Raw genomic sequence first — 25,967 nt, 5'->3', positions numbered from 1 at the left:
TACTAAATTAAATTATTATTTAAACATTTCCTAAACCTATAACTGTATGAATGTGGTATGGAATAAGAGCGTATGTATGGGATATCTGTTCTTTTTATAACTTATTTCATATGTCCATTATTAGTATTGTCAAGGTATTATTCCAACTTTTTAAAGAATGACGTGACCTTAACCAATGTGACAGCGTACCTAGAGAGGAGCTCATTGCCACACAGTAGTAAGTAGGGAATATAACTGTATATATGGAATTACATATTATATTATTGAAATTGGTAATATTTCTTTATGGAAAGAAATATTGACATGATTATTAAATCATATTTATACATGTTTGCTATCTATATCTACTATTTATCTTAAAATAATTATGGATAATCATGGAATTGATTTATCTGTATCTTCTTGGTTATATATATGGGTCAAACTAATAACTAGTTATCTTTCTAAATTAATGTTTTGTGTGAATGTTATGTATTCACAAAGTATTCACAAATGGCATTTTTATATAGTTATTCAGAAATAGTTAACAACCTGCTATTTATATTCAAGGATTTATTCATGCTAGTGCTAATGTGCCAGCTGATAATATGAAGTCATGTAATTGTGTGTAATCTCTACGATGTTTTTATCATATTGTCAGGGTTTATTATTATTTATGACGATGATGATCAGGCTGTCAGATAATGTACAGACACAAACATAACAGTAGTTGTCAGTGTATTGACGTCACCCTCCTACATGCTAGTGTGGTGGTAAATAGTGGAGTCTGGACTGATTTCTATTGTGGACAATGATCCGCACCATTGGAGAACCATGACCAGCAATCAACTGAGTCATCGAGTCGGACCACTCGATCCACTGAAAAAACAAAGAAAGTCACCATTTCTGCTTTAACCTATCCAACACTGCTTTTAAGAAATCACTTAAGAAAATATTGCAAAAGTTTTAAAATAATTCTTTTTACCGCCAACCCCATGTGTTTGGAAACCAAATTGGCAAAGCAAGTACAGGACGTTGAACTCACTGGTTGAGTAGCCTCGTGTCTCTGCTGTACGACATGGACATCAGCATCTTTTGCTTCTCAGACGGCACGTGGGTCTCCTCGTACACCTTCAAGCACTCCCTCCAGTCCTCCTCTGTGCCGTACTTCACGCCCGTCATGTAGATCACAGTCTTTAGGTTGGGATCAATACTGAAACACAGCCACGTAATAGGTAAGGCTGTACCAACCCCAGGGCTACGTCTCGTTATGCCAGTTTCACATACACAAGTGTTGGTGCTAATTTACACAGTAAGTAAGGTTTTACGTTGCTTTAAGCAAATTCAAGCAACATCAAGGTTGTGGACACCAGTAACACATTTCACATATTGTACCAAGGGGGAAATCAAACCCAGGCTTTTGGCATGATAAGCAAACACTTTGATCACAAGGCCACCAATGTTCAGAAATCAAATCATCCATAGTTCTATAACAAGGGTGTTAATGTGTAGGTTAGGGCTGTAAAGATGATTGTTGCAATATGCTATACAGTATGATACATGACAAATGACATCAAATGACTGAAACACCAACCAAAACATATTTAGCATGGTGAAACAATACAGCAAGATCACGATATGATATGTTTCAAGCTACATAGGCCATGATATGATATGTATCACGCTACAAAGGTCACGATATGGTATGTATCACGCTACATAGGTCACGATATGATATGTATCACGCTACATAGGTCACGATATGATATGTATCACGCTACATAGGTCATGATATGATATGTATCAAGCTACATAAGTCATGATATGATATGTATCACGCTACATAGGTCACGATATGGTATGTATCACGCTACATAGGTCACGATATGATATGTATCACGCTACATAGGTCACGATATGATATGTATCAAGCTACATAGGTCACGATATGATATGTATCAAGTTACATAGGTCACGATATGATATGTATCACGCTACATAGGTCACGATATGATATGTATCACGCTACATAGGTCATGATATGATATGTATCAAGCTACATAGGTCATGATATGATATGTATCACGCTACATAGGTCACGATATGGTATGTATCACGCTACATAGGTCACGATATGATATGTATCACGCTACATAGGTCATGATATGATATGTATCACGCTACATAGGTCATGATATGATATGTATCAAGCTACATAGGTCATGATATGATATGTATCAAGCTACATAGGTCATGATATGGTATGTATCACGCTACATAGGTCATGATATGATATGTATCAAGCTACATAGGTCATGATATGATATGTATCACGCTACATAGGTCATGATATGATATGTATCATGCTACATAGGTCATGATATGATATGTATCAAGCTACATAGGTCATGATATGATATGTATCACGCTACATAGGTCACGATATGGTATGTATCACGCTACATAGGTCACGATATGATATGTATCACGCTACATAGGTCATGATATGATATGTATCAAGCTACATAGGTCATGATATGATATGTATCACGCTACATAGGTCACGATATGAAAATGCTTGTCATCTTTGCTGAAGAAGGCAAACAGGAAACCTGAAGATGCATTTTCAACATGAAAAACTTCATGTAAATTTAAAAGATTAAAAATAACTTTAGACTGAAATAACACATGCCTGATATAACCAGCTGTTGTTAAGGTATTACCTGGAAAGGCATTTACATGTTTTGCTTGTTTACCAATACAATTTCTTTCGAAATAAAAATATGATTCAACCATACACCACATCACGTGGCTGGTTTGTATGATGAATACCAAGAGTTGGACAAATCCTGATTACAGAGAGGCAACAAGCATACACACAGGAGTGGTACATTTTGTGATTTGGCAATTTGCTTCAGTAGTCTTGTAACTTTGTGGACATACACCACCAAATGAGTGAGTAAGAGTGTCGTTAACACCTTCTTTCTTTTTTCTTCACCTTGACAATGTTGTTAAGCCTGTCAATGTTTTACTCTGAGTGAGTGGGTTTAACACCACTTTTAACAGTATTCCAGTTATATCACAGCGTGTCAGCTTAATGTGGGAGGAAAGCCCGAAGTGATGCAGGTCTCGGACGTTTACACTTCGGTGAAACGCACGAGCTTAGGCATGGTGCTGACAAACCTAGAAACATAATCGGGGCGAACCGGGATTCGAACCCACAATCATAGGTTTCTGGCGTGCCATAGGGACGCAACTCTGCACAGCGAATGGCGGCCCCCTAGACGACTGGGCCACCCGTGCCCCCCTGTTTTACTCTGAAGCAGTAACTTTGTAAGGTCAGGTTTCTGACCTATATAACTGAATGGTTACACAAAATGGTAGGATAATGTTGATGAAATTGAATGCATAATGTTTACACGAGTAAGATTATAAAGAAACATTACAAATATTTCAAAACACAGTTCCGAAGCACAAGTTCAGAATAATTGATTAATTCTTCTGCTATGGCATCCATTATGAAACAGATGGACCACATCTGATGACACATACATAAGTAGCAGACATCGATGTGTGAACAATCACATGCCACTCAGAGCTCTCCACGTGTTTTGCTCTCATTAAAACTGATGGTCCTGGACTTCAAAGCCATAATCGGTCTGCTCTTGACTGGTGAGCTCAACTCAGGGTGAGTGGTAAGATCCACTTAAGTCTAGTCAGTTACCAGTAAGGGAGCTTTGTTCACCAGTCAACTGTTTCATCTTAAATTCATCACATATTAGTAATATATCAGACACCAATGTGGAGCCATTTCGACACCACTGGGCCAAGGACAACTGACCACACTGGCACTGAAAACTATCAAAACTCACTGCCACCTCTCTCAATGTTTTCTATTCAGAATTTCATTCCGTTTATTAAGTGTGTTATTCATTCTGTAAATGTATTTGTGAAAAGAATAAAGTATACTTCCAGGGAGAGAACATATGAGTTCAACTTATTATGAGGAACACAACAGTGTCGGTACAATGTACTGGAGAAGTTGGGTCTTTTACCACTGCAGTATTGAACCAATCTTTTCAAACAATGCAATCTCAAGACAATCTATTTATTAAAAGAACCACATAAATTAATTTTGGAAACAGTAAGTTATTAACAGTTACACATTTCGCTATAATGATATTCCAACAGACACATACAAAAATATATATGTCACAAATTGTTTAGTTTGAGGGAAATTTTCAAAATTCTGTTAAAGGCTGCATCCAGAACAGTGACACCTTGAGAGCAACAAAACGTTGTTGAGCTTGGTTAAATACCAGAAAATGGAGACTATGCGTACCTTGCATGGTCGTGCACCCACTGCTGGAAGAGTTGCTTGCCCTTTTCGATCGATGGTTGATTTCCAAGTTTGACAGCCCACATGAGAATGTGACCTCGCAAGAACCTGTGGGTGAGGGAGAACTTTAGTCACTCAAGTGCAGCACATGAAATGTCATGTTTCATTTGTTTGTTTATTGGTGACCTGTAAATAAATGAGTCTGGACCAGACAAACCAGTGATTGACATCATGAGCAACGATCCATGCTGTCATGGTACAATGATCCAAGTCACAGAGTCAGAACACCAATAGGCTGCACTTGCAGATCCAGGGGGCACAGGAAGGATAATCCATAATGCCTCGTAGCATTCTACGTAGCTATTCTCTACCTATATACCGGTACTCACATTTCCAAGTGAGATCCACTGTCTGTCCACTGCAGTGCCGTCAGGCGGTTCATGATAAGTTTCAGCATGTAGGCCTGGAAGGAATATTTAGACAGGAAACCTTATTTGTAGGCTCGGGGGAACTCATGCTTACAGTGATGTCATGGCATATCAAGGAACAAGAATTCAAGAAACCAAACATTAACTCTACAGATGATATATTAACTGATTATACTTTTTTTAAATAAAGCAACCAAAAACAGCATGTACAATATAATTTCCAGAAAAAAAATCTAATCCATACATTTTCTACACACACTAGAACCTTTTCCCTTGTCTACCATCGCCCCAAGCAATGTTACAGCAACAGGAGCCAGTTTGTTCAAGAGTGGCGATGTTCATACTGACATAGCAAATGCAATATTAGACGGCTATGAAGTAGAATTCACACAAACCATGAGTAGATACACGTACCTGGCTTGGGGTGGGGTGGGGTAAGGCAAACACTGCTACTGCAGGTCACTTTTACTTCAGTACTTTGTACCCCTCTTAACTCCACTTCTTACAGTCACACAAACATATTCAAGAAGTGCCCTACCTTGAAATTTGTGTACACTTCCTTGTAGATGATCCTGGATTCGATGTAGGCCAGGTTGTCAAGCGCAGCCTTCCACGGCACATACTCCACCTCCTTGACCAGGTACAACGTAAGGTCCAGAGCAATCTTCTGGCTGACCAGCCCCGCTCTATACGTACCAGAATCAACATGTGTCTCAACACAATATTTTACACCATGGAATACTGTCTGTCACCTTCCTTAATTCCACGATTTAGATGTCCCTCTATATTTTATGTGCAGACATTTCTGTTCTATCCCATCTTAATCTCATTGTAAGATCTGTTTCAAAAGCGTTTCGAATATATTTAAGGAATGGTGTCACCTGTATTCCAGCTTATCATGGCAGCCTGTAAATAACTGAGTCTGGATTGGACAAAGTGTCTAAAATAGCTGCCGGCCTGCTAGCAAAATTTCAGACGGGCTAAAGATTCTGGCCCGAGTGACTCATGATTTTTTATGCACACCTCTTGATCAAAATAATAGAAGTTCTCCTATTTCTGTAGATCAATACAAACATAAAAAAATTAAAAATCAAATTAATATCTGTTAGAAATCAAGGTTGCAAGCTCAGTGTTCCCCCCTCTTCATAATATTTGACTCATGATTTGCAATTTGGGTTTACTTTATTGATACCTTCACAGAATCAAATTTCTGGAAAAATATACTAGTGAAATTTGAAACTGGCTACTTACCCTAAAGGCTAGTTAGCTCACCTGGCCAGCAATATTTTGAGACTATTTCACTCACTGGACTGACAAACATGTATGATAAAGCCCTACCTTGCCAGGTTGAAGGCATCATCAATCAGGCCAGCTCTGTCGGCCGCTGAGAAGACCTGGCAACAGAAGGATTTGGTTGGTTGGTTTGTTGTTTAACGCCGCACTCAGCAATATTCCAGCTATATGACAGCGGTCTGTAAATAATCGAGTCTGGGCCAGACAATCCAGTGAGCATATCATGAGCATCGGTCCACGCAATTGGGATCGATGAGATGTATCAACCAAGTCAACGAGCCTGACCACCCGATCCCTTTAGACGCCTTTTGCGACAAGCATAGTCGCCTTTCATGGCAAGCATGGGTTGCTGAAGACCTATTCTAGCCCGGAATCTTCACGGGTCGTCAACAGAAGGAGGGAGTAAGGGACAGAATGAGTTTTACACATCTTCGAGCAATATTCCAGCAATATTGCAGAGGACACCAGAAATAGGCTTCACACATTGTACCAATGTGGGATATCGAACCCAGGTCTACAGTGTAACAAACAATTGCTTGAACCACTAGGCTACCCCAAAGCTCTGGCAAGAGAATGAGTGAGTGAGTTGAGTTTAACGCCGCTTTGAACAGTATTCCAGTTATATCATGACGTGTCAGCTTAATGTGGGAAGAAAGTCCCAAGTGATACAGGTCTCAGACGTTTACCACTTCGGTGAAACCTATGAGCACGGGTATGGTGCTGACAAACCTAGAAACATAAAATAGGTGCAACCAGGGTTCAAAACCACGATCATAGGTTTCTGGCGCACCCAAGGGATGCAACTCTGCACAGCGTATTGTGGCGCCATTGATGACTGGGCCACCCTTGCCCCTGGCAAGAGAATGAGTGACCCTGCATGATGACATACTGTTTGGGAATATCATGGTTTCCAAAACACTGTCCCATCATCTGACATTGAGTCAACCAATCCCACGTCAAAATAGAGACCAATATTATTTCTCGACAACACTTTGTCAAACTGCATAAAGAAGTTTGCCATCTGTTTTTGCAATGTTCACACACACAAACTTACGTGTGTCTGACTGACCATGGATCAGAAGGCCTGTGGTTCAAATTCCATCACAGGACAGGTAAACTTTATGGCCACTACATCAACATCGTCAAATTTAAGCTTGTTGTGTGGAGCCTCCTTCAGAAGGTCTGGTAGAGACTGTACCCAGTGAGGTGGACACTTACCTTGTGATTATCCATCAGTTGCCTGATGAGGTGTTTCCAGTTGGCGGTGTCGTAGTTGACACGGTAGAAGCCGTTCATGCCCGAGTTGGCCTTGATCCACTTGATATTTGGGGGCACCGTTGTCTCAGCTGCAAGTGTACCATAGTAGATGAAATATAGGCAGGTTTAAGTATTTCCTCTTAATAATCTAATGATTGAACAGCCAAATCATGTTCTGTTCTTGTCACCATGACACAGAGACAATCATCAAGAGCTGTATTGTGACACAGAAATGATATCCCTTTTGTAATTGTTATTTATTGTTAACACTTCACTCTGCAATAATCCAGCTTAGTCTAGGACAGACAAACAAGTGATTGATATTGTGCATAAAGCACCAAGTTTCAACATCCAATCCATTTGGTTGCCTCTTATGACTCGCAAAGGTTGTTGGGATCAGTTCTAACCTGGATTCCACCAGGGGCAGTCTCTTGTTGTCAGGATTGTCAGAGAGGGAAGCAACATCCATAAAATTATGGAGAACCATGTTCACAGTCATTTCTCCAGATTGCTCCTGAGACAAGGAAATCCCAACAGTCTCGGCTACCTGTATGTGGGTTGAGCTTGTGTCATGGCCTGGTTGTCTGGCAAACAAAGACACAATTGACTTACCTGAGGTCATGTTCATCCAGGTGAGCTGGTGGGTCTCGTTGTCGGCGCTGGTGAGGAGGGTGAGGGGGATGTACCACTTGTACCTGCAGTGAGGCCAGACAGTCAGTCAACCATGTGAACATAATCCATCAGGCCATTATGACTTTTAGTGTTAATCAAATGATAATATGCTATATCTAACTTATACAAACTCTATAACTATGTATATATGATATTCAACACTTGATTTATGACAGGGTCTCCTTGACTTTCATGCAGTTTTTTAAACACTGAGTAAACATTGTAAACAGACACTAAACTTATATTTCTCTTGTCTTTGCTTGAAGGATATAATATAATCATTGTATCAAAACTTGTATTGTGCAAGCATTTTATAATTTTTATTCCTAACTAATGATATTTACGATAGGGAAACACACAAGAGTAATGCATTCATAATAATATCATTCTGAAAATCCTGGGTGTTTATTATGTAATTTCACTCAGCAAAGTAGCATATGAATACAATGTCTTGGTGAACCACCCAATTTTATTGATCATGTAGTACAAATGACTTGTTTAGTTACAGGAACATGGTGACTCACTGGGAAACCAAAGGAACATTAGTCAATAAGTCATCAAGAAAAAAGGCATTGCATCAATGTGTTCAGCTTGAAAATAGTTCCTGCTAGGCAACCACACATGCATATTTATCATCCAAAACTGGCAGGAGATAACGCTTGGATTAGATCTAGCAATATCTACACTGTAGATATCGCTGCAATGAAATTACATCACAACGCTTTGCAGACCATTGTGACGCCACTGGTTACCATGACGTCATAATCAAATGACATCACTAATTGGTCTGCTACTGAAGCTGTTAGCAGTACTTTTTAGATTGATGACACTGCTAATTACTGTCTACAAATTGAAAAAGTTATATGAATGATGTTGGATGATAAACAAAATCTCACCCGAGTGTCTTTTGATATGAAATATATCAACACTCATTGATGAAAGTGGCAAAAATCCTCGACAAGCCTCAGAATTTTTCTACTTTTATCAACTAGTGTTGATATATTTGATATCAAAAGACACTCGGGTGAGATTCTCTATTTATCGGTTCATGAATTGTTTTTTTGGATTGGTTTATCTCCTGGATAACACTAGCCATTATTGGTATATGATAACAAGTGTGGCAGCATCATGGACTCACTTGAACGGGGAGCTGGGGACAACATCGTTGGTGTGAGCTGCGTTGAGGAGGAAGCGGTCCTGCGTGAGGGAGAGAAGTGTCCCTGTTTGTTTCACCGTCACCACAGGGTATCCCATCTGCTTGGTCCAGGTGTCCATCACAGCCTTGATGTTCACGTGCAGTTTGGGGTTAGCCTGAGCAACAAACAAGTCTTACAAGGCTAGGTTGGGCAACATACACCATCAACCTGGGCATTAGGCCATAGAATTCTCAGTGAAGAACTTCTTTATGACATCTACAAGACGATCAGGACTACTTTTTGCAGCTTCATCAGGTGGGATCAGGGTCATTCATTTAATGAAGAGGCAAGAAGGAGAGTTTGACAAGGAAGAAGGAGAAGAGGTATAATATGTCTGAGTCCGTTACTGGACCACAAATGACAGCAAGGTTTATGACTTTGTCCTCAGTCAACATTGCTTTTATCAGGTATAGACCTCACATGAAGTCTATAATTGTACATTACAGCTAAAATGGATAGAATTATCATAAAAATGCCCACACATTATAAGAAATCTGTGGGCCACTGTAACTTGAGTGAAACCCGCATTTCCCTAATGACAGACTGCTATCTATTCCACTGTAACGTGACATCAGTGGCGTCACGTTTCTTGTTTGTGACGTCATTCTCTATTCTGTTCTGTGACATTGCTATTTGTAAATCAATGACCTCTGTTGAGAGCTGTTTATTACAGCAACTAAACTTACACTGCTGTTTCTTGTGTTCTTCATTTTGGGATTAGCTATAATAATGGTAATGTATTTTTCATGGCACTACCATTTGCAGAAGCCCTCCTTTGTTGGGCAGTTAATGGAAGACCTTGAGCCTCTGCAACTGATAATGCCCTGAAAAATATTGTTACCTTTATACTGCCGCACCAGGACTATTGTAAGTCTACATTCAAAAAGAGTTACAATAAATCATTGTGCTAAACAAAGCCAGTGTAATTTTTTATGAAGAAACTTTGATAACACTTTGCTTTAAAAGACACAGGATCCCTAGTATGGCCCATCTTGCAACTGATAAAGTCATGTGACTCACGTCCTGGAGAGCCATCCACAGGTCGTCGGTGCGAGCGTTGCTGTATTTGTGGATGGTCAGGTAGTGAGTGAGACCGGCCTTGAACTTGCTCTGTCCCAGGATGCTCCGCAACATCCGCAGCACCGACCCACCCTGGACATACAGAAGTGCACAACTTGGCTGTATTACCTTGTAGCTTTCTCAGTATCCGGTTGTAGGGGTGCAACGATATGGAAGGCAATGTTACAATATGTGCATGCATGTCGCTACATAAGTGCAATAATTTTGAACGTGAGATGAAACCCCCTTTCACCTCACCTCACATAAAAGAATAACAGGAAAAGCAAAACGATCCCAAAGAGCTGATTTTGTACAATGCGGACAGCTTTTCAAGCTCACTTTTCTTTCACATTCTCCAGTAAGTAAAATATATGTATTTTGTGTCGTCACACATCATGATACGACTTGGTTGATGCATGTCATCGATCCCAATAGCATGGATCGATGCTCATGGTGTCAATCAGTAGACTGTCTGGTCCAGACTCAATTATTTACAGACCGCCATCATATAGCTGTAATACTGCTGAGTGTGGGATTAACAACAAATAAACAAACAAACAAGTCTGTATCATGTATTGTATCAAGGTCATGTATGAAAGTGCATCAGCGTATCGTTTCTATCAAGTTGTCAATCAAGGGCAGTAAAACATGGTTACAACAATTCCAAGTGACTGTTAAAATGACTTTCATATCACTAATTCATTATTCACACAAGCAAGTCATCCATTCTAGATTTTCCTCCACTTTTCACATATCATTGTGAACAGTAAAATGTTGAAGATACTGATGCCCTTGGCAGCTTTGACTCTGTCTAACCTTGCTGTACGAGATCTTGTCAAAGATTTCATTGATCTCATCGGGGTTATCGACGGGGACGTGAACGGGGTGGGAGTTGCTCATGCTGTCAAGGTACATGGACGTCAGGAAGTCCTCTGTCACAAACTGGTCGTGCTAGAACAAAGAATGGGTCAACATAGAGACATTTGTAAAGCCTATTTTCATTACAGGAGAAGTTGTAAGAGCAAAATTTTGCCTTGATCATAGGTAATTCCCTTTAATATGCTATACAAGTGAGTTATCTTGGCCAAGCCCTTTGATTTACACCTCAGAGTGGTGAAGAGGCATAAATAGTTTTAGGACGGTTCCACACAATGATTGAAAGAAGAAGGAAGAAATGCATAGTGTGAGATAGGAAAAGTTTTAAAATTGTCAATTCATATTTTTCTAACACATCAGAGATCAAGCAGTCAGGTGGTTAAATTTAATTTCAAACCATAAACCAAAAAATAAACAAAAGCATGGCTCGATTTAAGGAGCTGGATAAATCTTGCACAAGGTTTATGTTGACAATCAAAACCTAGTTGCCTCAGACTAAACCAGGTTGCACTCACAATGGTAAAAGTTTATTAATGATTTTGGCAGTTTAATGTAATTCTAGAAATATTACCAACGTTACTTGTAACAAAGTCTGACATGCTTCCACAAACAGAACCACTGCTGCTATCACTGCATGATGTATTATTCATAAAACTTTAACAAACACTATGTGCGTGCAGAAATTAATAAAACGTGGCATCAGGTTGCATAGTTATCAGGTTGCACTAGTGGATGTTTTATACAGTTACATGGATCCCGGAAAAGAGTTGCCTGAGTTGTCAGTGTACATATACTATACTTACCATGTGGAAGTCTGGGTTGATCTGATCTGCCCCAATGTACTCAACATAGCTTGCAAAGCCCTCGTTAAGCCATAGGTCATCCCACCACTCCATGGTGACAAGGTTCCCGAACCACTGTAACAGACACACAGAGAGATAGTCTATACTCACTGTAACACACACACACACACACACACACACACACACACACACACACACAGTCTACAGTCACTGTAACAGAGATAGTCTATACTCACTGTAACAGACACACTAACACATACACACAGACAGTCTACACTCACTGTAACAGACACACTCACACACACACAGAGACAGTCTACAGTCACTGTAACAGACACACTCACACACACACACACACACACACACACACACAGACAGTCTACACTCACTGTAACAGACACACTCATTCACACACACACACAGACAGTCTACAGTCATTGTAACAGACACACTGACACACACACACACAGATAGTCTACACTCAGACACACACACACACAGACAGTCTACACTCACTGTAACAGACAAACTCACTCACACACACACACAGACAGTCTACACTCACTGTAACAGACACACTCACACACACACACGAACAGTCTACATTCACTGTAACAGACACACTCACACACACACACACACACACACACACAGAGACAGTCTACAGTCACTGTAACAGACACACTCACACACACACACACACACACACAGACAGTCTACACTCACTGTAACAGACACACTCACTCACACACACACACAGACAGTCTACAGTCACTGTAACAGACACACTCACGCACACACACACAGATAGTCTACACTCACACACACACACACAGACAGACAGACAGACACACACACACACAGTCTACAGTCACTGTAACAGACACACTCACTCTCTCACACACACACAGACAGCCTACACTCACTGTAACAGACACACAGAGAGACAGTCTACACGCACTGTAACAGACACACACAGAGATAGTCTACACTCACTGTAACAGACACACACACACACACAGACAGTCACAATAACAAGGAATCTGGATTTGTTTTGGACCATAAATCACACAAAGGACCTAACACAATGATTTTGGTTTGTAAATCCACACCTGATGTGCTAGCTCATGAGCAACAACTGTTGCCACCCACTGCTTGTTGCCTAGCGACGACACCTTAGGGTCATACAAAATGGCTGTCATTCTATATGTGATGAGACCCCAGTTTTCCATGGCACCAGCAGCAAAGTCAGGAATGGCTATCAGATCTGAAAAAGAAAACCTTGCATGAAAAAGAAAGAAGGATGTTTTGTGCCATTGCTAGGACTAGACAAACCAGGATCGGAGTCCTACCATGGATCTGACTTTCCCATGGATCTGAGTCCTACAATATATCTGAGCCATACTTACAATGGATGCAAGTGCTACCATGGATCTGAGTCCTACAATATATCTGAGCCATACTTACAATGAATGCAAGTGCTACCATGGATCTGAGTCCTACAATATATCTGAGCCATACTTACAATGAATGCAAGTGCTACCATGGATCTGAGTCCTACAATATATCTGAGCCATACTTACAATGAATGCAAGTGCTACCATGGATCTGAGTCCTACAATATATCTGAGCCATACTTACAATGAATGCAAGTGCTACCATGGATCTGAGTCCTACAATATATCTGAGCCATACTTACAATGGATGCAAGTGCTACCATGGATCCGAGTCCTACAATATATCTGAGCCATACTTACAATGAATGCAAGTGCTACCATGGATCTGAGTCCTACAATATATCTGAGCCATACTTACAATGAATGCAAGTGCTACCATGGATCCGAGTCCTACAATATATCTGAGTCATACTTACAATGGATGCAAGTGCTACCATGGATCGGAGTCCTACAATATATCTGAGCCACACTTACAATGGATGCAAGTGCTACCATGGATCTGAGTCCTACAATATATCTGAGCCATACTTACAATGGATGCAAGTGCTACCATGGATCTGAGTCCTACAATATATCTGAGTCATACTTACAATGGATGCAAGTGCTACCATGGATCTGAGTCCTACAATATATCTGAGCCATACTTACAATGAATGCAAGTGCTACCATGGATCGGAGTCCCACAATATATCTGAGTCATACTTACAATGGATGCAAGTGCTACCAAGGATCCGAGTCCTACAATATATCTGAGCCATACTTACAATGGATGCAAGTGCTACCATGATCTGAGTCCTACAATATATCTGAGCCACACTTACAATGGATGCAAGTGCTACCAAGGATCCGAGTCCCACAATATATCTGAGTCATACTTACAATGAATGCAAGTGCTACCATGGATCTGAGTCCTACAATATATCTGAGCCATACTTACAATGGATGCAAGTGCTACCATGATCTGAGTCCTACAATATATCTGAGTCATACTTACAATGAATGCAAGTGCTACCATGGATCGGAGTCCTACAATATATCTGAGCCACACTTACAATGAATGCAAGTGCTACCATGGATCTGAGTCCTACAATATATCTGAGCCACACTTACAATGAATGCAAGTGCTACCATGGATCTGAGTCCTACAATATATCTGAGCCATACTTACAATGGATGCAAGTGCTACCATGGATCTGAGTCCTACAATATATCTGAGCCATACTTACAATGGATGCAAGTGCTACCATGGATCTGAGTCCTACAATATATCTGAGCCATACTTACAATGGATGCAAGTGCTACCATGGATCTGAGTCCCACAATATATCTGAGTCATACTTACAATGAATGCAAGTGCTACCATGGATCTGAGTCCTACAATATATCTGAGCCATACTTACAATGGATGCAAGTGCTACCATGGATCTGACTTTCCCATGGATCTGAGTCCTACAATATATCTGAGCCACACTTACAATGGATGCAAGTGCTACCATGGATCTGAGTCCTACAATATATCTGAGCCATACTTACAATGGATGCAAGTGCTACCAAGGATCTGAGTTTTATGGTGGATCTGAGTTTTAGCTCTGACGGTATTATCCAGTAACTTCTGATGGAACATGAACCGAAACAGAGAGGTTCCACTGCACATACAATCGTAGTTATTATATGGAGGTAAGACCTATCTGCCCTGATCTACTCAACGTAGCTTTCAAACACAATCAGGACAGCTCACCATCAACATAATCAAGCAATAGTATAGCTCTAATGCTACTACAACATGTATGAAGAGTGTGACACTTATTCTCTCTGGAAGGCCATTTGTCACAGAGCCAGCCTATTACCTTGTTTGGGCAGCGGGTATTTGACTCCAAAGAAGGAGTTGTAGTATTCCAGAACTGATACTGCTCCATCCAGGGCAAAGTCTGCTTGGCTGATCAGCTCACTTGGGGCATAAACGCTCACCTACAGGAAGCAGGACATTATCTAGTTATTGCCACAATGGTGTTACTCACATACTAAAGACAGTGATAGCACTGCATCAAGGTCCCCATTATTAATGTACAAGGTGAGAATATATGGGGTTTAATGTTGTGTTCAATTATTGCACTTATACAGCGACAAGCATGCCAGTTAACAGCGAACCACAACACCATACTAGGGCCTCACTTGGACATCTAGTCATGGTCAGCCCAAACAATAAAATAATGCATTTTCAAAACTTTAGATTCTATGACATCTTGATATCCAGTATACAACCTTAAACAGATGTTTCAAAGTGTCTGTTGTGACTACAGCTTGAGTGACTGTTCAAGTGGTAACTGTGAAGAATTAGTTCTGTAGGTTCGCTGCATTCAGACCTGTGAATTTGACTATTTCACTATTTTCATGAACTTTTGATTCCTGGATTCTAAAAGATTTGCAGCCAGTTCTAAAATAATTCAGGTTATTAACTGCTGCTGTGCAATTGGGGTGGGAAATACTGGGTGCAAGCTGGCAACACAAGTTACCTTCACTTGCAATATTTTACCTGCACTGGTGCAGGTTGGACTATAGTGAAATCTGTCCCTGGCACCTAATCTAACCCTAAACCCAACATTGTATAACACAGATTATAGCTGTTATCAGAAATGATTGGGCCACTGTAACTTGATAATGCCCTCATATTGCTTGACCACGGGCCATTATCAAGCCTGTTGTTAGGTGATGTCATAGGGTAGAGAAAATGACGTCACGTATTATAGTGACGTCATCTGGTTTGTTCTATGTTTCCATATTTGTAAAATGTGGTCAGTGACATTCGCCATTCGTGACCAACTCCTGTTATTCCGGGACAAGCAAAATAGCGACTCGTGCCCCTCTCATGACCATTTTTGCGACCGGGATCCGTCTTAGCGCAAACGGTCATACCTAAAACAATTGTCAAAACGTTGCGTAATGGTTCACATACATTTCCCCATATATTATATATTTTTCAGCTGCAATTTAAAGCACATCCTGACATGAGGAATTATACAGTATGAATGAACACATGTAAGTGTATCTAAGGTATATTTTTAGATGCAAGACATATGTAAAATCAAAAATTATTTCTGAGGGATTCTTTGACGAAGAACTTGAAATCATACGCACATTCTGATTGGTTTGTCGTATTTTCGCACATAACATTCATCGATAGAGGGACGAGTCTTCTTGCAGGTTACGGAAAGGGGCGAGTGGTGACAAATGTGACGTTCGCGTTGATTGCAGTAAATGATTCAAAAACGATGTTGTTGTTTCTTTTTATTTGATAAAAAATTGCATCCATTTTAGCTTTAATAGCGGTTACGCTCTTTTTCAGGTCATTATCATTTGCAGAAGCCCTCAGTCTTTTCAACAGCCCTCCTTCGTCGGGCAGTTAATGGAAGACCTCAAGCTTCTGCAAATGATAATGCCCTGAAAAATAGCGTTACCCTTATATCAACACTACATACCTTCACTCCATCAGAAGTAGTTTTAGAGATGTTAGCAAAGTCGCACACAACAAAGGCCACCAGGTAGGTGCTCATCTTGACACTGGTGTCATAGTTGTCTAGCAACAGCCCTGTGTTGTCATACACCTCAGTCTTCTTCAGGGGCATGTTAAACAGAGATATGTGCTGTTTGTCTCGCACGATGTTCAGCGTGAAGTTGGCCTTCAGTTGAGGCTCGTCAAAGCATGGGAAAGCTCCTCGAGCATCTGTTGGCTCAAAGTGGGTCGTTGCAATATGCCTTCACAAAACGAAGAAAGGATGATCAGTGATAGAGCTGGATAAATGACTCCATCCATTATTTCATCTAGAATGTAACCTAATAATTACCTAACCAACACTTCTGTCAGTCAATGTCAACAGTAGGCAATTCGTCTGTGGCTGAATGGGACTTAACAATAATATTTATTTATTTTAACAGATTCCACTGCATTTGACAGATTCCCATAGCGGCTATGCACATATTAAGATACCGAATGCTGTCAAATCTGTTTTCTTTTCTTTTCGCTTGCATAGTATTGCATTTGTACCAATGCAGGAACTTTGCTACCAATACGTCTTCACTGTAAACACATGGTAAAAAAACACACTTTTTACTCAAATAGATAGGAGAGCCTGGCAATCAATCAAGTCATTGATTCTAAACACCTGATTCATAAAGTCACGCCTGATGATAAGCATAGGTTGGAGGACCTACTCTAAGCTGGAATTACTTAAAATCTCTGCAAAACTGAATAAAAGTTTTAAAACTTAACAGTACCTTATCCAGTTCAAATATAAACACAAAATTAAGACTAAAATAATACGAACCTTTCTTCACCTGTCGAGAGCTTATAAGAACTTTTATAAAAGCCGACCAGCTTATTGACGAGCAAGGCCTCAAACTTGACCGTCACTTCCACTTGTTCGTCCACCTCCAGACTCCGACCCAGCTTGATGTAAAACTGCTGCCCCTCCTTGTATTCTAGATACTCTGTGGTATGTATGGGCTCACCATCTTTTAGAGATTTGACATCAAAGTGGGTGACATTTAAGTTCTTGATATGAAACACTACAAAGTCTGTTTGAGAGATCACTCGAACCTTCATGATAACTCTGCCCTTGAAATATGACTGGGATATATTTGGATGAATTAGAATGTCATAGGATTCTGGAATTAAATTTTTTGGAAGTCGAATATCTTTCCATGGAAAATCCTTTCCATTTGTTGCAATGTATGTTTGTACTTTAGGGGCCGGCGTTGTGGCTGCCTCTGTGACAGTGTTGAGGGGTGTGCACGGAAGTGTCTGTGGCCTGGCGAAGGAGGCAATGATGGCGATGAGGATGAGGAAGAGGCCCATGACGATGAGGATAGTGACAGCCCAGCTTCTACTACAAACGAGCTGGCGACAGCGTTGTGAACCAGAAGGCTCATAAACTGCCTTCTTGTTGAGGATGGTGTCCCCTGTAGAAGAATACAAATTACAAATTATTATCTGTTGTCCCCAAGAACAGCTACAGATGCATCTGTTGTCCCCCAGAATGTCTACAGACACATCTGTTGTCCCCCAGAATGTCTACAGACACATCTGTTGTCCCCCAGAATGTCTACAAACACATCTGTTGTCCCCTAGAACATATACAGACTAGGGCTACAACGATACACCTAAGTCACGATACGATACGTATCTCGATACTTACATCATGATTCGATACGTATCTCGATACGCTACAATACATATTGTGACAAGAGAAGACAAGAGATAAATGAATATAACTTAGTTTATTAAAATGAAAAATTAAATGAAAGTCAATGAATGTTCATGAGTCATAAAATATATACTGTAATGAGTAGTTTAACTTAATAAATCATCTGCCATTTCCATTTAATGGCTAGCAAACACAAAAGTTACAGTCCTACATATTTGTGAGTTGTGACTAGATGGTAGGAGTAAATACTAAATGTACCAGTGTCCAGTAACTAATGATTTGCCATTTTCATGTATAAAGGCAAAAAACAATTAAAAACAATTATAGCAACATCCATGTTATACAACATTTGAAAGGTCTAATCCTTGTGTTTATAAACATGAAAGTTATGTTTATCACATTATTTAAATAATGCATTGACAACTTAATTAAGTTCGTTGTAAATTATAAAAATGTGAGCTAACACATTCATAACGTCCAAATTAAGGACCAAAGAAGTGAAAAATTGACGATTTGGGGCAAATATAAGATTTCAAAAGATCTACTTATCATTTCTTTTTTATTTTCATTATTTACGTAATTGAAAAATTATTTTAAAAAGAATTAAGAATAGTATCTGTTTTCACCCATTTCCGGATAACAGCGGCTGTCTGCTCAGTAACATGAAGAGATACCTCCGTTTTCGAAAGCTTCGTATGAATAACACGTTCGTCGAAGAAAGCTTGTTTGTTCATCTACACGCTCGTAACATTGCCAGGGACCCGTTCCACAAAGCGATGTTAGCGCTATGACCGTAGTAAGTCAGTGTTAAAGAATGGGAGTTACGATCGACTTAGCGCTAAGATCGCTTTGTGGAACAGGGCCCTGGAGTCTTTTCGTTGCTATAACATCAGATTTCATTGGATAACAAACTGTTTCTAACGACGCTTTCTTGCCGAAATCTGCTACAAGGTTCATGATTGGTCAAATTTGAGCACGTGACTGAGGCAGGCAATCAAATTACAAATCCTCGTGTACGATGAATTTCAGATTTTTACGAAATATTTTGGTTAAATTGTGTTATTCTGAACGTTTTAAGCAGGAAATCGCGATCTATATTAAAAATATGGAGCTTCGTGGATGTATCATTTTAGGTTACAAGCTGTGACAAAGATTTTTCATGCATATATTTTGGCATTGAACATCGTGTCCGAGCCGAGAATTCGAGGCGACGAAAGCCGAGATGTCATTTGACTAACATTACACGCGTTCGCATGAAAAGATGGAAATAATAACTTAGCTGTAAGTTTGACCACTTTTAGATATATTTTTATTGATTTTATTTATCACTTTGTATAACATATTTAAATATTTGCTTGAAACATCTTTGTTTTGCTCTTTGACATGTTCAATGTGCACCCGTTGTCGAAGTGTGAGTCCGAGAATTATATTTTCAATGACATTGCGGGAAATAGGGAATAACTTTTTAAGCTATCGATAAAAAATGATAAATTGAAATAGAATACGTATTTCAGACATTGTGAGATGTGATAGATTTAATAAATGAATGGTATGACAGGTAGGTTCTTAAAACTATATACTATTTTGACGTGACTACGGCTTGGCCGGTTAACCGGCCTACGGACCCTAGGGACTCGATGCTTCTTGGCCGGTTTACCGGCCTACGGCGTTGAAAGAGTTAAAACACATTTAAAACGTATCTGTGATAAAAGTTTAATACAAAAATCAAGACGTACATAAATACGTCTTTGAAAAAACATATCGTTAAAAATCGAGATACAGCACCTCACAAATCGCACACCGTATCGTATGGAGTGAATCGCGATGCATCGGTGTCCCGGGGTATTGTTTCAGCCCTACTACAGACACAGAATGTCTACAGATACATCTGTTGTCCCTCAGAATGTCTACAGACACATCTGTTGTCCCCCAGAACATCTACAGATATCTGTTGTCCCCTTGAATGTCTACAGACACATCTGTTGTCCCCCAGAATGTCTACAAACACATCTGTTGTCCCCTTGAATGTCTACAAACACATCTGTTGTCCCCTTGAATGTCTACAGACACATCTGTTGTCCTCCAGAATGTCTACAGACACACCTGTTGTCTCCTAGAACATCTACAGACACATCTGTTGTCCCCTAGAACATCTACGGACACATCTATTGTCCCCTAGAACATCTACAGACATATCTGTTGTCCCCTTGAATGTCTACAGACACATCTGTTGTCCCCTAGAACATCTACGGACATCTGTTGTCCCTTTGAATGTCTACAGACACATCTGTTGTCTCCTAGAACATCTACAGTCACATCTGTTGTCCCCTAGAACATCTACGGACACATCTGTTGTCCCCTAGAACATCTACAGACACATCTGTTGTCCCCTAGAACATCTACAGACACATCTGTTGTCCCCTAGAACATCTAAAGACATATCTTTCGGACATCTGTTGTCACCCAAGAATGTCTACAGACACATCTGTTGTCCCGTAGAATGTCTACAGACACATCTGTTGTCACCCAGAATGTCTACAGACACACCTGTTGTCCCCTAGAATGTCTACAGACACATCTGTTGTCCCCTAGAATGTCTACAGACACATCTGTTGTCCCCTTGAACATTTAGGGACATCTGTTGTCACCTAGAATGTCTACAGACACATCTTTTGTCCCTTAGAACATCTACAGACATATCTGTTGTCCCCCAGAATGTCTAAAGACACACCTGTTGTCCCATAGAACATCTTTTGGACATCTGTTGTCACCAAGAATGTCTACAGACACACCTGTTGTCCCCTAGGATGTCTACAGACACACCTGTTGTCCCATAGAACATCTTTTGGACATCTGTTGTCACCAAGAATGTCTACAGACACATCTGTTGTCCCCTAGAATGTCTACAGACACATCTGTTGTCACCAAGAATGTCTACAGACACATCTGTTGTCCCCTAGAATGTCTACAGACACATCTGTTGTCCCCTAGAATGTCTTAGACACACCTGTTGTCCCATAGTATGTCTACAGACACATCTGTTGTCCCTTAGAACATCTACAGACATGTCTGTTGTCCCCCAGAATGTCTACAGACACACCTGTTGTCCCATAGAACATCTTTTGGACATCTGTTGTCACCAAGAATGTCTACAGACACATCTGTTGTCCCCTAGAATGTCTACTGACACATCTGTTGTCCCCTAGAATGTCTACTGACACATCTGTTGTCACCAAGAATGTCTACAGACATATCTGTTGTCCCCTAGAATGTCTAATGACACATCTGTTGTCACCAAGAATGTCTACAGACACATCTGTTGTGCCTTAGAATGTCTACAGACACATCTGTTGTCCCCTAGAATGTCTACAGACACATCTGTTGTCCCTTAGAACATCTACAGATGTACCTGTTGTCCCCTAGAACATTTACAGACACATCTGTTGTTCCCTAGAACATTTATAGACACATCTGTTGTCCCCTAGAACATCTACAGACACCTCAGTTGTCCCCTAGAACATCTACAGACACATCTGTGTCCCTAGAACATCTACAGACACATCTGTGTCCCCTAGAACATCTACAGACATATCTGTTGTCCCTAGAACATCTACAAAATCATAAAATAACCAAATTAAGTATATATATATGTTCATACAAGACAACATGGAGTGATTCCATCAATTTCTAAAATGCTTCCATCATGTATATATACCTCCCAGTCAAAATGATCAAATGAATTTTTCAGTTTACAGTGGCATTACACCATGTACATAGCACAACATTTTCAAAACTCTAAATAATGATGTATAGCTAAATAACAGCTACCGTATTTGACGTAATAAGTGCCCAGGGCGCTCTCAAAATTAGAAATAGAGGGCTCTTATAAGAATAAAAATTTGGTAAAAAAAACAGAGTTGAAAGATTGTAAATTTTGTGGTTTATGCTGAAAGCCTGAATACAAAAGAAAAGTCTGTGCGTATTATACACGACAGATTTATTTTTCCAGAAGTTAATTGCCCATAATTAAGGATGCATATAACACACGAGTGCGTATTATACACAAATAAATAAGTCTTGTGTACATTAATCAATTGGAAGGGGTGCTAACTGTGATTTTCAATAGCCAATATATTAGCAAATATCGCCATGGGCGCTTATTACGTCGAATACGGTATATTACGGCAAGGTGTCAGGTTACAGTGCCACACCATCAACCAGATCATCCTCCAGACGGACAAGCCAACTGATTTAGTTGTCTCTTACAACAAGCACAGGTTGCTGCAGACCTATTCTAACCCTCAATCCCAACAGGGTACTTTCAGTGAGCTAAAATGAATAAAGTTATTCATTTATTTGTGTAGCAAATTGAAAAGTGATCATCATTTCAGAATATGGAAACATGAATGTTTAAGGAATGAGTTATATCTATTGTAATCATCTGATCATAGTCAAAGCAAACCGGATGTTTTATCCTCCTAATGTCGAGCACCAGGCTGGGTAACAAGTACCAGTGATGGAATTAACCAAGAACATCTACTAACCCGAATAGTGATAACATATGGCAATACCAAAAATGTTTGAAAGTTCTACTCCTAGCCCTAAGGACATATGTAGGATATGTTTAACATTAACAAAACTTGTCAGGGCTAGTGTGCTAGTGTTAGTTTCTCTGCGTACCACCTTTTAAAGTCTTTTAGAAAGATGCAGCAAGGGAATCGAACCACTGACCTTCCACCCTCTAGATTGACACTCTACCTACTAGACCACAGACGCGTCACAAGATTAGTGGGCCACGGCAGTGCCTCAATGTCTGGAAATGTTGCCAAAATCTATCAACTTACGTTTGGATCCAGATAAGTTTCCCAGCACAACCACCCCCTGCTGACACACACGCAGTTTGTCAGTAGGTGTTTAAATCACCTCTGTATATATCCCAGATCCCATCAGTCCAGTCCTCTACGTCATAATGAATAGCAACATCTGGTAATCCGGGGATACAATGATATTATACTGCCTACTTGTATGGACACGGGTAAATCAATGAAACTGTTAAACATAATTCATGGAAATAAACTACTTAGGATCACATATGGTGTTCCAAATCAAGGGGGTTCCTGGGGACAGGTTTGCTGCTATAGTATTTTAATCTAGGGACCCTGTGAATCACATACTTTTAACATTAGGGCTAAGACAAGTACCCTTTGACTTTCAATGCTCAAAATTCGAACACTTATGTATTGTGAAATCAAACAATTGTCAGAATAGTAGATGAGTGAGTTAGTGAGTGAATGCTGTGCCTGAAACATTCCAGCTAGATCACTATGGTCTGTAAATATACAAGTCTGGACCAGACAAAACAGGGACTGACAGCATCAACATCAATACTGACTCAGAAGTACTGAGAGGTCAAGGTGAAAGTGGGGTCACTGTGCTACCATGGTGCAGTTTAACATGGATAACCAGCCCACTCAGACACAGCATACCATCTCTGAGCCAGACAGTCCTTGTTTTATCCCAATGCTGAGTACCAGGCAGGGTAACAACAAGTACCATCTCTGAACGTCATTAGCTATGGCCAGGGACCGAACCGCTCTCCGGGCACATGCCCTATCTACTAGACCAATGAGGCAAGCAGAAATAATAAGGGACACAGTGGACCAGTCTACTTGCTTCAACTTGTCCTGAACTGTCACTTTCAGTAGATTCGCTCTTTACATATGGCCTGCTCCTAAGCTATATATAACTAGGTGGAAAAAAAGTTACTAGACTCGGGCTTCAGACTAGCTGTTAAACTTGCAGGCTGTCTACCTCATTTCTGGATGTCTCATCAAATTCTGACACCATAAATACATAGTAAGTGAAAAGTGTACCTACTAGCGGCATTAGAAACTGGCACTAGTCCTGTACTCCTTGCCAAACTGCCTAGTAGTTAAGGTATCGTAACCAGTAGACATTTGCCATTTTTATGTAATTAGCAGGTTTAGTTAATTATTATGTTGTTATTACAATATACATCTGTCATTGGTTAACTATGGTGTTCACATAGACAATACCACAACTGTAATTAGCAGGATAAGTTAATTATTAAGTTGTCATTACAATATACATCTGTGATTGGTTAACTATGGTGTTCACATAGACAATACCACAGCTGTAATTAGCAGGTTTAGTTAATTATTACGTTGTTATTACAATTTACATCTGTGATTGGTTAACTATGGTGTTCACATAGACAATACCACAGCTGTAATTAGCAGGATAAGTTAACCCTTTCGCCCCGACTGCCCGATTTATCGGGCAGCATAAACCGTGTCCCAGTACCCGGCTGCCCGAAAAATCGGGCGAGAACTGTCCAAGCCCCACACACGGCTGCCCGATAAATCGGGCGGCGCGAGCGTGTTTACAAATTCGCTCTTTCTACTTCCTTTCTCATGTGTAATCTCGTTCTAAATATGGAAACGAGATCTACACGTGATTGACATGTCATTCTATGGAATTTCCCCGTCTTTTTGGCGCGAAAATCGCGGATGTCACCTGTTTTCGCGACAGGTATTTTTCTCGCTTGAATCGTAAATCAAGCGTAATGGCGGCCAACTACGATTCGGATAGCAATCAGATGATTAACAACGACTCTATCGGGAATAATAATGTGTTTGAATTGAATAATTTAAGCGAAGGGGAGAGGGAATTTCGCGAATATTTTGGTGAAGATTTTGACGGTTTCGACGAGGTGTACCCCCGCCAACTTTCAAGAATGGGAGTGGCAGAGGGACCACAACAGTGGAGACATGAGGGATTTTGAAGAGGCGACCGGACTCAAGAATATATATATTGACACTTACGGTGAGTGAAGAGTCATGCTATTGATTTTTTCCAACTGTTTTACAATGATTCTGTGTTCGAAGAGATTATCAGTGCGACGAATGAGAATGCAGCCTACACGTGAACGAGCGATCACAACAACAACAAAGGTGAGTGGCATGACGTATTTGTTTCTTTTTTTTTTAATTTATTTTTCTGATCGCAATCCGAATTGTAGTTTGCCGGTTTGTCGTATGTCCTTATATTTCGCTCAATTTGAATAAAATTTATTTCTATAATCATGTTTGTTCTCTTGTTTTTTACATCTTAATTTAAATTTTAGTAACTGTATAAATTATTCATTTATTAATTGATTTAATAAAGTACTGATTTAATTTATTATGCAGTTGTAAATAGCAGTGTATTGTAAATATGTTATCACAACTTTTATATTTGCAGAACTTAAATTTACGATCTTTCTGTCCTTTTACAATCTTTCCCTCTTCAGATCAATCTGTGATATCTTCCCTGTGATGTCATTCTTATAGTAGCCGTGGTTCAATGTTCAGGTAATGTGATAAATTACTTTTTAAAAACTTAAAT

The 25,967-nt window shown here is 40.0% G+C and overlaps 2 protein-coding genes across 5 annotated transcripts in view; one reads left to right on the top strand and one right to left on the bottom strand.

The window, feature by feature from the left end:
- Positions 1-25,967, bottom strand: part of LOC139461049 (endoplasmic reticulum aminopeptidase 2-like) — a 50,048-nt gene that overhangs the window by 8,737 nt on the left and 15,344 nt on the right. For 3 of the 4 annotated variants that reach the window (XM_071242559.1, XM_071242558.1, XM_071242561.1), the window contains 15 exons: positions 17,682-18,315; positions 16,836-17,112; positions 15,207-15,327; positions 13,015-13,169; positions 11,903-12,016; positions 11,040-11,174; positions 10,185-10,316; positions 9,107-9,279; positions 7,909-7,991; positions 7,258-7,385; positions 6,085-6,140; positions 5,285-5,432; positions 4,708-4,781; positions 4,322-4,426; positions 1,025-1,192 (listed from right to left, as the gene is read on the bottom strand). In XM_071242559.1, the coding sequence (XP_071098660.1) occupies positions 1,025-1,192; positions 4,322-4,426; positions 4,708-4,781; positions 5,285-5,432; positions 6,085-6,140; positions 7,258-7,385; positions 7,909-7,991; positions 9,107-9,279; positions 10,185-10,316; positions 11,040-11,174; positions 11,903-12,016; positions 13,015-13,169; positions 15,207-15,327; positions 16,836-17,112; positions 17,682-18,315 (2,503 nt within the window). Of the gene's footprint in view, positions 1-1,024; positions 1,193-4,321; positions 4,427-4,707; positions 4,782-5,284; positions 5,433-6,084; positions 6,141-7,257; positions 7,386-7,908; positions 7,992-9,106; positions 9,280-10,184; positions 10,317-11,039; positions 11,175-11,902; positions 12,017-13,014; positions 13,170-15,206; positions 15,328-16,835; positions 17,113-17,681; positions 18,316-23,404; positions 23,444-25,967 lie in introns of those variants that run through there. The other variant, XM_071242560.1, reaches the window with a different exon arrangement.
- On the top strand, positions 19,348-21,551 carry LOC139461265 (uncharacterized). Its single transcript, XM_071242901.1, has 3 exons — positions 19,348-19,356; positions 21,060-21,140; positions 21,459-21,551. The coding sequence occupies exons 1-3, from the start codon at positions 19,348-19,350 to the stop codon at positions 21,549-21,551; spliced, it is 183 nt and encodes a 60-aa protein (XP_071099002.1).

Source organism: Haliotis cracherodii, unplaced genomic scaffold, assembly GCF_022045235.1.
Source record: "Haliotis cracherodii isolate W230 unplaced genomic scaffold, xgHalCrac1.p SCAF_14, whole genome shotgun sequence".
Classification (NCBI taxonomy): Eukaryota; Metazoa; Mollusca; class Gastropoda; order Lepetellida; family Haliotidae; genus Haliotis; species Haliotis cracherodii.
This window is presented reverse-complemented; position numbering and strand designations above follow the sequence as displayed.